Raw genomic sequence first — 13456 nt, forward strand, 5'->3', positions numbered from 1 at the left:
ACCTCTGCCTGCTTCGATGAACACTAAAACACGTTCAAAGCCCTTATGTTATTTTTGTACTTTTAGCTACCCCACTTGATAAAAAAACGACCCAGGAAGGCAGTTTGTAAGCCTTAGTTTCATGACAATAACGGTCATGGTAGTGCCGGGTCGCATCACATCTAAAAAATTCACAGAGGCATTCAGTTACATCACGAGTTGACAAGGCGATAGTATTAACGTCACTTCGGGTAAAAGGATGGAAAATTTCATCACCGACGATACTTACTTTTTTCACTGAGGCTTCTAATGCTATGTAATTGAGATATCACTGTTGCCAGATCAGCACGCAGTGTCTTTTGTCCGTAGAGTGACGACTGGTTAGCAAGGGATGTGAGCATAATGGATCCCACGGGGGTCGATTAACAGCTATGTTTAGGGATGGTGTGAGTGGGAGAGTGGCGCCCGCTTTCGGTTATAGTGCGCATTATTGTAGTGCGCTGACAGTAAATCCACCAATTTCATATTTCGCTAAGTGTTTGTCTGTCCGAAGCCTAGGACAGATGGCCCGCCGGGTTGAGGGCAACCTGCAAGCAGGCTTTATGGCCCACTATGCTAAACCATTATGACAAAACACTCTACGGTCGCGAGTGAGTTTCGAACCCACGGCGGAGCGACCAGATCCGCTTCGGTCGCCACTGCACGAGAACATTACGTCATCAATTTCCATCCGTGAAGAATAGATCCAAAATACAATGCTATCGCATTGCGCATTTAAACCGAAGTGCTAGCGCACGTAATTTTTTCCCTCCATACACACTTTGTTGCCTCGCTTTCCAAACGAATAAATTAGCACATTCAGTTCAATGTTTCCCTCGATATTTTATAATACGCTGAATTAAAGTACAATAATCTGAACTAAGCCAGCTTCAAGTCAAACTATGTTCAATTGATATTGCCTGCTTTTAACAATTACAGCTAGCTCCGCTTGCTTGAATGCTTGGAGATGGTGAAAATGCTCGAAAAATGGGTTTTCAACCCTTTTTTTGTGCCGTGGCGCTCTTGGGCCAAAGATGCCTTTTCGTCACTCAAAATTCATCATCATCATGAACATTAGGTGGCTGTGTTAGACTCTTCTTAAAGGAAGAAGACGCTCAAGTTAGAGCCATGTCGTCCTACATCTCCATCGGCAAGGTAATTTCATTTCTAAAAACTTGAGGCGAAGATTGCACTCTGAACGATATTCGACCTGTCTTAACTCAAAGGGTCTTGCAAAGCCGCAATTCGAATCTTCGGCCATGTTGACCATATATTTTTACCTATAGTGCCTGCCAAGCTGCCTTTGTGCCAGGATGCACGCTTTGCAATGCTGATGCCGACCTCGAAAGCCGAATTCTTCTTGCATTATACCTAAAGCACTGTACAGTGCTCTACAATGCTAGAGGTACAATATAAAGGTACAGCGCTAAGAGGTAAAGCACGAACGTCCTGCAGTGTTAAGAGTGTCGTGTAGCGAATGCCGCGGGAGGACAGCCATGGAGGACTCGGCCCATTCAGGACACACAAACCCTTTATCATATGGGCATCTGATATATGTACGTCGCAATGCCTGAGTGATTAGTCACACCGACGATGAATAATGATGATAGTCCCCTTACAACAATTTCTTTAGACATTTCTTTAGACTGTCAATATACTCTTGTCTACAAAGTCTATAGACTTCCTACAGAAAATAGTCTATAGGCAATACGAACGCTATGGACAATCTATAGACAATCTATAAATTTATGGCCACACATTTTTAGTAGTTGACATGGGAGAGGAATTTGCTTCCGTAGGTGTTTCAGGAGGACTAGCTACTTCTACTAGCACAGACTAGAGATGATGCCTTGTATGGCGTACAGTTCCTTGATCAGTTTCAATGAGCGTTGTTGGCCAGACTTACTTTACTGCACTACTATGTACCCAAACCGCTTATCACAGTGGTAGCATCACACTTTCCATAGTACGGTGCCACCGTTTGCATTCTGACGCCTCCCTTGCCTCTCGCCTCTCGTATTTCCACCGGTACGTCTTGGTGTGGTGCCAGCGAGGTCTCAGGGTCTTTAGTAACAGGAAGCGTTGATCTTAACTTCCGTAACATACGGAGCTCTGCAGGAAAAATACCTTTCGGTCCAGTGTTGCTCTTTTGGCTAGCAGTGCTTCCGCCAGGTCAGCAGACTTCTTGAGAAGACTCTTGGCTGTCTGGGCAGCTCTCTCTGTTCCGCCGTTAGTTTGGGTGTAGTATGGGCTTGATGTTACCAACATGGCTCCGCTACCAGATAAGAACTGAAGAAACTCTCTTGATCGGAACTGGGGACCGTTGTCATAGCTAATTGGGTAGCTATGTCACGCAAAGATTTTGCAGAATGTTTTGATGACGTTTTGAGTGGTGGTTCGTGTCAATTCATCAGGCTCGAATAATTTCGACTTGTAGTCAGCGATGACGCCGAAATCCTTCCCATTTAGTTCGAACAAGTCTGTGCCGATATCCTACCCTGAGGAACCACTGGAATGGCGTTTGAATAAGTGGTTCTGTGTTTAGCTGGCCATGTTGCTGGCATTTCGGACACCGACTCACGTCGTCGTGTATTTGTGTGCTAATCTCTAGCCCCCAGACAGAGTCTCTGGCTCTAGTCCGGCATCGGACAGTACCCTCTTGGCCACAATGGGGCCGTTCCAAAACTTCACCTTGCAAACTTCGCTGAATACGCGACTGTCATTACAGACCATCAGTCTCTGCATCACTGCGGTCTGCTGCAACACTGCTGAATCTCTTCATATCTGGAAAACGTTTGTCTGCAGTTGGCTGCTCGTGTTCGCAGCGTTGCATCACCCTCGCCATTCATGGATCCCCGGATAGCCCAGTTTTCAGAATCGCTAAGAAAAAAGCGGCTTCTGGTAAATGATATCTGTCAGGATCCTGTATTCATGTGCAAGTGTTTCGCTTTTCACAGCAGAGTTCACAGCTGGCGGAGGCTTCCTATGCAACACATCTGCCAAGAAAAAGTATTCGCCAGGAATGTATGAGATTGTGAAGTCATATTAGTCTACATGCGTCCTCAGCTGCTGTAGCCTTGGCCAAACAATCGCCAAAGCCTCTTTCTCTACTTCAGCATAATTCTGCTCTATACAAGTCGTGGCTCTTGAGGCGTCTGCTACTGGACTCCTACTTCGCTCACCTTCCTCTTGTAGTAAAACCACACCACCTAATGTCCTTGTGATGATGTGTCTGCTGACAACATGAGATGCGCATTATTTCTGCAGAACGCTATGATTGGAGTCTCGCACAGGAGATACTTGATATGCCGGAATGCTTCTTCTTGAGGCTTGTCCTAAAACCAGCTGGAATCCGCATGCAGCAGATCACGAAGTGCTCTCGTCTTCAATGCAATGTCGCCCACGAATTTCCCCAAAAGATTCACTATCCCCAGGTAAGAGCGCAGCTCTGCCCGGCTTCCTGGCGGCGATATCTGGATGATTGCATCTGCCTTTTGGAGGTCTGTTGTAATACCTCCGCTGTCCAGAATATTGCCCAGGAACCTGACCTTTCCTTTGGCAAATTCACATTAACTGGCGTTATTTGTCACACCTGCCTTCACAAGTTGCTTCAGCACCAGTTCGAGGTTTCGGTTGTGCTCCGATTTGTCCCTGCCTAAAACGAGAATGTCATCCATGTAGCATACCTGACTCAGCACTCCTTCAAAGATTCTTACCATCTCTTGTTGAAAAACAACCAGAGTCTGTAGTAATGCCGAAAGGAAGCCTCTTAAACTAGAAGTGCCCGAAGGGCGTGATGAATGCGGTTAGTTCTGACACTGGAGCGAGTGGTGCAGCCAGTAGTTGGCGTTGTTATCAAGATTACTAAACACTATGTTTCCTGCAAATCACGCAAGGGTTTCCCTCACAGTCAACATGATGACCAGTAGTTGCTGGTCGATCTGAGTGTAATTCACATAGATGCGAAGTGAACTGTAACACTACTGGACAACTAGCAGTGGTGCACACCATTCAGTCGCATGGTACACTTTTTCAATGACGTCTGTATCAAGCATGAGCTGCAACTCGCTTTCAACTGCTGGCAAAATATTTATGAGTTACTTATGGTGACTGGCTGTGCGTCCCGGTGCACATATATCTTGTACTGGACGTTCTCCCCAGTCCACCGAAAAGTGTCACTTTTCCTGCATGCGCTCAGCCGGCCAACTAACTTCTGCCTTGGCTTCGTTTAAATTTTTGAGCATCTCTAACACTTGTATTGCAGGCCTCCCAAATAACAGGTGTCGAATTCATTTCAACCCGAAGACAGCTTCTTGTGCTGTCTTCCAATTTAATGCCACTGTTGCACAGAACATTCCAAGCGTGCTCAATGGAGAGCAGCGTGCTTCAAAGCGGCTAGCCACCAGCTAGCGGCTTTGTCCCAGCTAGCTCTAGTGTCGAGAGGGCTGTTCTAGCACACATACTTGAAGAGATGGCTGCTACATCTTCCCCATTGTCTACCTTGAACGTGACGTCCAGGTTGTTGACCTTAGCTGTGATATTCCACGGATCGCCGTTGCCAGCGTGCGCCAACTCCTCTAGAAAGTTTTTGATCAGCCGAGGGCTGCATTGCTGCTGCTTGCGGTTTTCCACAGCTAATTTGGTAAAACAGAGGCTCTCGAAGTGACCAGCCTTCTTGTTGGAGTTGCATTTCTCTTTAGCGATGCACGGTTGCCTTGTGCGCTTCTCTAAGCCACCGCACCATAGGCAATTCTACCCAGCATCGGTTAGTGGAACGTGGCAAGTCTGTGGAACGCAGTGATGTATGGTCACTTTGTTCCTGCCTTTAACATGCGCCGTCCCTTTCTAACTTATCGACGACGTCCTGGGACATCGCGTTATGCAACTTAGTTGGTTGACTTGTGGCCGCACGAAATGGTTGGGTTTAATTCGGCCCGGCCTGTACACACAGGACATGATGCTCCGTCTAAAACACGGCATCATAGTATCTAGAACCGAAGAGGAAAAGGTGATATTAGACCTAGATCTGGCCAAAGCCTTCGATAATGTAAAGCACGCAGCGATTATGACTCGCCTCCAAGAAATTGTGGTCGGAAAGAAAACATATGACTACTTAAAGGACTTTCTATCAGATAGAACAATCAGAATGAAATTTCAGAACACAGAATCCCCCACCGTCCGACTGGGGAGCAGGCATACGCCTCAGAGATCGGTGCTTTCCACCTTCCTTTTCAACGTAGCCATGCGAGACCTCACGGCAGCCTTAAGGGAAGTCGAAAATTTGAAATCCAGCATGTATGCGGACAACGTCAATGCGGACAACTTCAATCTCTAGATCAACGAGGACAGCGACGCGAGCATAGAGGAACGCCCGCAGGCAGCAGCGGACATTGTCGTGTCCTATGCGGCCGAGAGGGGCCTCTCATGCTCTCCGCAGAAATCTTAACTCCTGATATACAATCCAAAAGCGCTCAGGTGCAAGCCCTAAATAGATCACTGCATCACAGTAGACGGGCAAACGGTGCCAAAGGTCGAACACATTAGAATCCTAGGATTGTTGTAGAATCCTACAACAATCCTAGAATGATACAACAATTAAGGAGCTAGACACACCGCACAGCTAAGTAACTGGGATATTCAGAGGAGTCTCGCTCAAGGGCCGGGGCCTAAAAGAGCGTATCATCCTGAAACTGATGCAGGCCTACATAATAAGCCGCATATGCTATGCCACTCGATATCTGAACATTAGGACAGGTGAAAAACACAGAACCGATGCCCTTATCAGGCGATGCGTAAAGAGGGCGCTGGGGCTTCCCATTACGACCTCTCCTCGAAATGGGGGTGCGTAATAATTGGACTGAACTGGCGGAAGCAGTGCACATGGCGCAGCTAGAAAGATTGATCCGAACTAACACTGGCAGAACCATCCTAAGTTGGGTGGGGCTGCAGTCAGACAGGGGTGCGAGGGACAAAACTGATATTCCCCTAAAGTGTCGTGAAAACGTGCTCGTGCCCCCTCTTCCCAAAAACATGCACCCGACCTTTAACAAGGAACGGAGACAAAAAATGGCGGAAGCGCTTACAAAGCGCACGGGAAATAAGGAACCTGAGCCTACGTAGGCGCGGCTAGTGGAAAGTCGGTGGCGGCTGTCTCCACGGTGGTCAATGGCCGTGGCGTACCAGTCGCCGCCGCATCCGTTGGAAGCCGAAACATGGGTACAGCTGAGGAAGTTGCAATAGCGCTCGCTTGCGTTGGAACGAAAGCAAACATCATAATCAGCGATTGCAAAACGGCTGTCTGGAATTTTGGCAAACGAAAGATCTCGAATGAGGCAAACAAAATTTTAGCAAATTCTGAATTGAACTGTAAAATTACGATTATCTGGACCCCCTCACACGAATCAGTCCCAGGCAATGAGGCGGCACTCGAGTTAGCCCGAACTCTCTACTTCCGGGTAACCGTGGAGCCGCCCGACTGTCGGGGACTGCATGAGCGCCCGCAAACCTACTCTGAAATCGCCGAGCACTATACAATTGGAACGCTAAGGCGCCCGTGTGCTGTGCGATGTCAGTGCACGTTAAAGATTCCCAGGTGGTCGAAATTATTCCCGAGCCCTCCACTACGGCACCTCTTTCTTCATTTCTTCTTTCACTCCCTCCTTTATCCCTTCCCTTACGGCACGGTTCAGGTGTCCAACGATATATGAGACAGATACTGCGCCATTTCATTTCCCCAAAAACCAATTAATAATTAATAATATACAATTGGAAGAAGGCCTCTGCCACTACCGGGCCGAACTTTAAGCAACAGAGAGGCTGTCGCTTGGCGACGCCTGCAAGCTGGGAATTTAATAATAATAATAATTGGTTTTGGGGGAAAGGAAATGGCGCAGGATCTGTCTCATATATCGGCGGACACCTGAACCACGCCGTAAGGTAAGGGATAAAGGGTGGAATGGGAGAAGAAAGGAAGAAAGAGGTGCCGTAGTGGAGGGCGCCGGAATATTTTGGGCACCTGGGGATCTTTAACGTGCACTGACATCGCACAGCACACGGGGGCCTTAGCATTTTGCCTCCATAAAAACGCAGCCGCCGCGGTCGGGTTCTAACCCGCGAACTCCGGATCAGTAGCCGAGCGCTCTAACCACTGAGCTACCGCGGCGGGTCCTGGGAACTTCCCAAATCCAGTCTGGTTGTACCTCACGCGAATAGAAGATGGACCTGATGATAAATGTAAAATCTGCGGAGAAAGGGGCACTCTTGATCATATAATCTGGCAATGTCCTGACTCCTCAGGCGTCAGGAAGAATATTAAAACTAGGGATGCCCGGGAGGCCTTGCTGCGAAGCGAGTCACCCGCCTGGTGACGGCAGCCATGAAGAATCACTGTAACTTCGCCTGTCTTTAGTCGCGGAGGCCCCGGCCCCCGCCCCTTGAGCTTGCGTGCCAGGGCCTGGGATTAGGGGGCGTCCTACATCGGCGGAAACTTCTTTTAGCATGTGTTTTGAGGAAAGGAAAGGACGCAGTATCTCTCCGATCTCGACACCTCGGTCCGAAACCCTGTCGCAAGCCTCACAAAGTATGCAATTTAAGGTGCATATATGTCACTGGTCCGAACCCCTGTCGCAAGCTAGCCTCCAACTTGACTAAAACATGTAAGCTGTCTGCAAAGGGAAAAGCTATGACACCACCCAGAATCTGTACGACAAAGAGTTGCTCAATATTTTGATGAATGTATTCGGTAATACTGCCGCCTGATCCACTCCTCTGTTCCAGGCGTTTGAAAAACGCGCCGAAAAGCTACCGACGGGAGTAGTATCGGTTCCATCGTGGTATCTCAGTGGACGTGTACAGCAGATTGTTTAGATTAATCCAGAGCTCTCCACAACTGCGTATGTCATAGGCCATGTGTCGGCTCGGAACTTCGAACCCATTAATTAACAATTACCTTGCTTCCCCTCGTGCTAGCGCTACGTGATTTGCATTCACAAAAACGCTGGCATAATCGATACCCTCGAAATGAAATTTATAGATCACCACTGACGTTTCGCCGTACCGGACGCAGGCGGCGTCTGCCGGCGGGAGGTCCGCTGGGAGGCACACAGGGAGCATCCTGAAGTTGGCGAAGGATGTGCGACCACCAAGTATCACCACGCGGAAGCGTAAGGCAGCCGTGCCCGAAAGAGCCCTCTTCAGCGAAACGACGGTGATGTGAGTACGAGCCTTTTATTGCGAAGGCATTTCTTTCCTCATGCATGGCGTGACCACGAGATGTGTACCACCACGCAGTTCAGTTCGGTTTGACCTTGTGGGGCACTGAAGGTCACTGGCACATCCACGTCGAAATCGGAAGTTGTGCCCCGAGGAACAGAGATATCTCTCTAAAACGCCACCGCGGTGGATCCGGCGTTCCCGGGTTCGAACCCGACCGCGGCGGCAGCGTTTCGATGGAGGCGAAACGCAAAAGGGGCCCGTGTGCTGTGCGATGTCAACGCACGTTAAAGATCCCCAGGTGGTCAAAATTATTCCGGAGCCCTCCACTACGGCACCTTTCTTCCTTTCACTCCCTCCTTTATCCCTTTCCTTACGGCGTGGTTCACGTGTCCGCCGAAATAAGTGACAGATACTGCGCCATTTCCTTTCCCCAAAAACCAATTATTATTGGTGGTGGTAGTGGCTTTTTATTAAAATAATAGTAAAAAGGAAGGAAAAGATTTTTGCTGGCCCCGGCATCTGCTATCGATACTAATGCACCTGAGCTGGGCAGCGGAAATAAAGGATAGCAGGCAGAATGGAGAAATTAAATGAAAGAGGTGAGGGGACAGGAAGAGAGGATAGCGGAGAAGTAATATATACAAACTGTTATTAGTAATTATTATTATTACGAATGAGGCGAAACGCTAAGGCGCCCGTGTGCTGTGCGATGTTAGTGCACGTTAAAGACCCTCAGGTGGTCGAAATTATTCCGGAGCCCTCCACTACGGCACCCCTTTCTTCCTTTCTTCTCTCAATCCCTCCTTTATCCCTTCCCTTACGGCGCGGTTCAGGTGCCCACCGAGATAAGTGAGACCGATACTGCGACATTTCCTTTCCCCAAAAACCATTTTTCAGTTTCTTGCCCGCGTGCGCAGGTCCCACCGTTACCTGGACTTGCACGCCAGCGGGACGCACATCGTGACCGCCGCGGCGCTACTGGTGCTGCTCTCTACCGGGCTGGTACTGTACCTGCGCGTGAGCATGCACCGGCACGCCTGGCGCGGCAAGAGGCCCATCAGCAACGCGCCGATGGGAAGCTTCGGGCGCTGGGCCGCCATCGTGGGCGACGAGAACTGCAAGAACGTGCCCAGGTATATGTTTTATATGCCCTGACACAGTTTTAACCCGCCGATCCTTAGGGCAAGTTCAGTTTCGCCTATGCAACGATAGATTAAAGCCTGGACTCCATGTACGCGAAAACTCACGCGAACGCGAAGGCGACGGCGGCAAGCGACGAGCGGCGCCGTCGCGCGAAGCAAAATGCATGTGTCGCTTGCCGTGTCGCTCGGATCTGCACCCACAGAAAATTTCGCTCGTCGCCCGGAAGTCCCCCACGCGACTGGCCAATCAGAGCACCCCAAAGCCGTTTCCGGTTTGTCCACGGTTTCTCACGGGTACGTCTCACGAAACCAGCCCGTCGTCTTGGTCATCGCCACCGTCGAGAAAATATTTGGTTTTGTAGCTGAGAGGCAGACCCGCATGATTTAAATAATTAAAACAATCTACTTTTTGGGTGCGGAGGGCTAACAGCATTTGGAGCGGGCTACGCGAGCGGGCGTACTGCAGGGAGAGATGCGTGTCGAGCCGCGGGTACCGGCCGCGCTCGATCCACCGTGCCGCTGCGCTCCAACTGTGCAGAAAGACTCGCGGCGCGCATTCTCACTGGTACATTATAGTTTGCTCACTTACAATAAGATTGCGGTGATAGCTTATGGGAGTGTTTTTACTAAGCCGGAGTGCACAGGCACCGAACGAAAGCACACCTCCCCCGTGAACCCGTGATGTGACTTCGTCTCCGCAAGCACGCCGTTCGTTGGTTATCTCCACTGCCGCTACACCGCTGCCATAGAGGAAATATTCCTTTGGCCCTGACTATGAGGCACACTCACAAAATTTTAAGAGAGAGAAAAGGTTACGGGCGTCATTCTAAGCTTGAGTGCGCAAAGCACGGAGTCCGCTGCGCACGTCGCGGGTTCGCGTCGCCTGCCGCCTTCGCTTGCATGGAGGTTGCCCACAAGCGACGGAGCGAGCGTCGCCGTGCCGCATTGTCGCGTCGCTCGCTCTTTCGCGCACATAGAGTCCAGGCTTAACGCGTCTGAATGGCGTATAGGCTAGCTACGCTTATAGCAGAGCTTATTCAAGGTGTATCACCGAAGGCTTTAAACAATTTTTAAAAAATGGCAATTGCTAACCCTGGAATTCAGCGAAAAGCAAGCATGCTTGCTGAGCGTTTGAGGCTCGTTCATGGCAGCTTCTTCTTCTTCTTCTTCTCCTCAAGTAATATGGCACATACCCACGTGGGGGGGATTGGCCAAGGTATAGGGTAGAATGCCAATGAAGCATTTGCGCGGGGAAGGAAACGTCAGAAGACTGAATCAAGATTAAAAAAATTGGGAAAAATAAAATGAATTCAAGAGGTATGAGTCATCCGGAATAGAATCAATCTAGCCTTTTTTGGACATGCGAAAGAATTTTGTGTATAGCTAACAAGATAATCGATTAGTTGCACTTATGTAATCGTGAAGGTAGCCGCATACACTGCTTAACGGGAATCCCTTGGCACTCGCACCGAACGATAGCTGCGCTACACGCTTCTTCTTCTTCTTCAGTGATTGTTGGGAAGGATGAAAAGGAGGGAGACACGGGCTTGTCTACTGGAGGACTAGCCTCCACGCCCACTGCCGGCGTGTTGTAGAAAGAGGAGGGGAGGGGAAAAAAGATTGAAAGGAAAGGGTAGGCGCGCTGCCGCAATGATAATGTCGAATGACATACGCAGTCCCCTGTGGCCTATAGGCGGCCAGAGAGGCCGGAGGCCTCCAGGAAGTTGAGGAGGTGCCGGAGGGCTTTGGCAGGATTATGACAGCCGGGGAAGAGAAGGTGGTCCGCTGATGTGCAGAGGAGGCCCAGGGAGTGGTAGCCAGCCTCCATGATAGTCCTTGCGGAGACAAGGGCAGGGCATTCACACAGGAGGTGTTGGGCAGTCTCTTCCGGGTAAGTGCAGAAGGAGCAACCCGGGGAGTCAGAGAGGCCGATGCGGGAAAGGCGGGAGCCGGTGTTGGCGCAGCCTACCCTGAGTCTCAGTAGGAGGCTGCGCTCTTTGCAGTCCATGCCTCGAGTTGGGAGTGGATGGGTGGATGGCCGTTTGCCACCCTGGGATCAGGGTGATCTAGGAGGAGGAGGCGGTCCACTGTGTTCCTTGCCAGATCCAAGGGGCTCAGGTTCCTGGAGAGCGGAGTACCCGGCGAGTGGGCAGATTTGGCAAGGGAGTCCGCTTCTTCATTGCCCTGGACACCGATATGGGCCGGGACCCAGGTGAGACGAATGCGGGTTCCCCTGGAGCACAGTGCGTCGAGCCGCCAAGCAAGCCTGCGGGCGATGGGAGGACCCTTGAATGGCCTCAGGAGGAGCTGGAGGGCTGCCCTGGAGTCGGTGTAGATGGCTGCCTCCTTGATCCCAGGGCGTTGGTTTAGGATGTCAGCGGCCAAGTGTATGGCGGCAAGTTCTGCGGTTGTGGACGATGCCACAAAAGGAAGCCTGGCCTGTCTGCTCAAGTGGAGCGATGGGGCTGTGCAGGCTGCAGCCGCAGATGAGCATGGTCCTGGGAGGACGGAGCCATCCGTGAAAATAGTGACGGTGCCAGGGGGTTCAGCATGAAGAACCGCAGCGACCTCCTGACGTAAGCCCACAGCGGGAGTGTCCCGCCTCGTCCGGGAGCCAGGTAGAGAGAGGTTGACCTCGTAGAGGTGTCCAAGGTCCGGGCGAGGAGGGAGGGGGAAGGACTCAGGCTGTCCCCCCACGAGGTCTTCGAAGAACTGGGCCATCTGACCCATTTTGGAGTTGGGCCTCGTGAGAAGGCGGTCCACAAGGGGGCGGCCATCGGGCGCGTTGTGGAGGCGCTCGATGTGGCGGAGAGAGGTGCGCCTGGATAGCAGCTCCAGAGGCCATGAACCTGCTTCTGCCAGGGTGGCGGCCACGGGAGAGGAGCGGGGAAGTCCAAGGCATAGTCGTATTGCCGCCCGCTGTTTCCGCTCGATGGCCAGGTATTGGCTCACAGTGAGCCGGATGAGCGGTAGTGCGTAGGTGAACTGCAGGACGGCCATGCATTGGTATAGCTGGAGTCAGCCTGGGGGTGATGCCATTGCCCTTGGCTAGGAGGCTACGTATAGCCCCCTGGATCCTGGAGGACTGGGCCAGGAAGTGGCTTACTGCCGGGTTCCAGGTGAGCCGAACGTCGATGAGCAGGCCCAGGTATTTCACTTGGCGGCTCCAGGCTAGGTCACGGCCACCAACGTGGAGGAAGGTCCGGCCAGGGCGGGCGCCAACCCTTGTGTTGAGAAGCATCGCCTGTGTTTTGGAGGGGGAGATGCTGAGGCCTGCACGTTCCAAGAAGACGGCGACAGCATCGATGGCCCGCTGCACGTTTCTGATGGTTTGGACCCTGGATCTGCGGGACCCACGGCACCAGATGGCGATATCATCCGCGTAGATGGCCACGTGGATGGGTAGACGGAGATCCTTGGGCAGGAAGTTGGGCAGGAGGGCCAAGACGGCGTTGAAGAGTAGGGGGCTGAGGACGCTTCCCTGAGGTACGCCACGGCAGATATGCCGGGGGGAGCTGGTGGCATTGCCCAGACGGACGCACCCTCGGCGGTCAGCAAGGAAGCCCCGGACATACTGGAGGAGGTTGTTGGAGATTCTCATGATGTTGGGAGCCTCCAGTATGGCCTCGTGGCGGATGTTGTCGAAGGCGCCTCGTATGTCCAGTAGAGCCGGGCATACTATATGGCGACTGTGCTTCGCGTCCTCCAGGGTTGACACCAGGTCCGCGATGGAGTCAGCGGTACAGCGATGGTGACGGAAACCCGATTGCTGTTCCGGGAAGTGGCAGGTGACGTTGCCCACCCAAGACAAGCGCTCCAGGGCCATGGCCTCCATGACCTTTCCGGGAACAGAGGTGAGGGAGACAGGCCGGTAGGAGCTGATGGCAGATGGGGGCTTGCCTGTCTTCAGGACGGGAACGACCAGGGCAGTTCTCCACGCGTCGGGGAGGATACCTGTCCGCCACACCTCGTTGAAGGAGGACAGCAGACTGGTCCGGTGGTCCTCGCCGAGGTTACGTAGCATCTGGTAGGTGATGCCGTCTATGCCGGGTGCAGTGCGACGCCTGGAGCGGTTCAGCACT

At 51.7% G+C, this 13456-nt stretch overlaps 1 protein-coding gene across 1 annotated transcript in view; it reads left to right on the plus strand.

Annotated features, from left to right (window-relative positions):
* Positions 1-980: 980 nt before the first annotated feature.
* Positions 981-13456, plus strand: part of LOC144101873 (scoloptoxin SSD14-like) — a 57642-nt gene continuing 45166 nt past the window's right edge. The window contains exons 1-3 of the mRNA XM_077635094.1: positions 981-1173; positions 8084-8229; positions 9150-9365. Coding sequence (XP_077491220.1) covers positions 1147-1173; positions 8084-8229; positions 9150-9365 — 389 coding nt within the window. The 5' untranslated portion in view covers positions 981-1146. The remainder of the gene's footprint in view (positions 1174-8083; positions 8230-9149; positions 9366-13456) is intronic.

The sequence above is a fragment of the Amblyomma americanum genome, chromosome 8, assembly GCF_052857255.1.
Source record: "Amblyomma americanum isolate KBUSLIRL-KWMA chromosome 8, ASM5285725v1, whole genome shotgun sequence".
Lineage (NCBI taxonomy): Eukaryota > Metazoa > Arthropoda > Arachnida > Ixodida > Ixodidae > Amblyomma > Amblyomma americanum.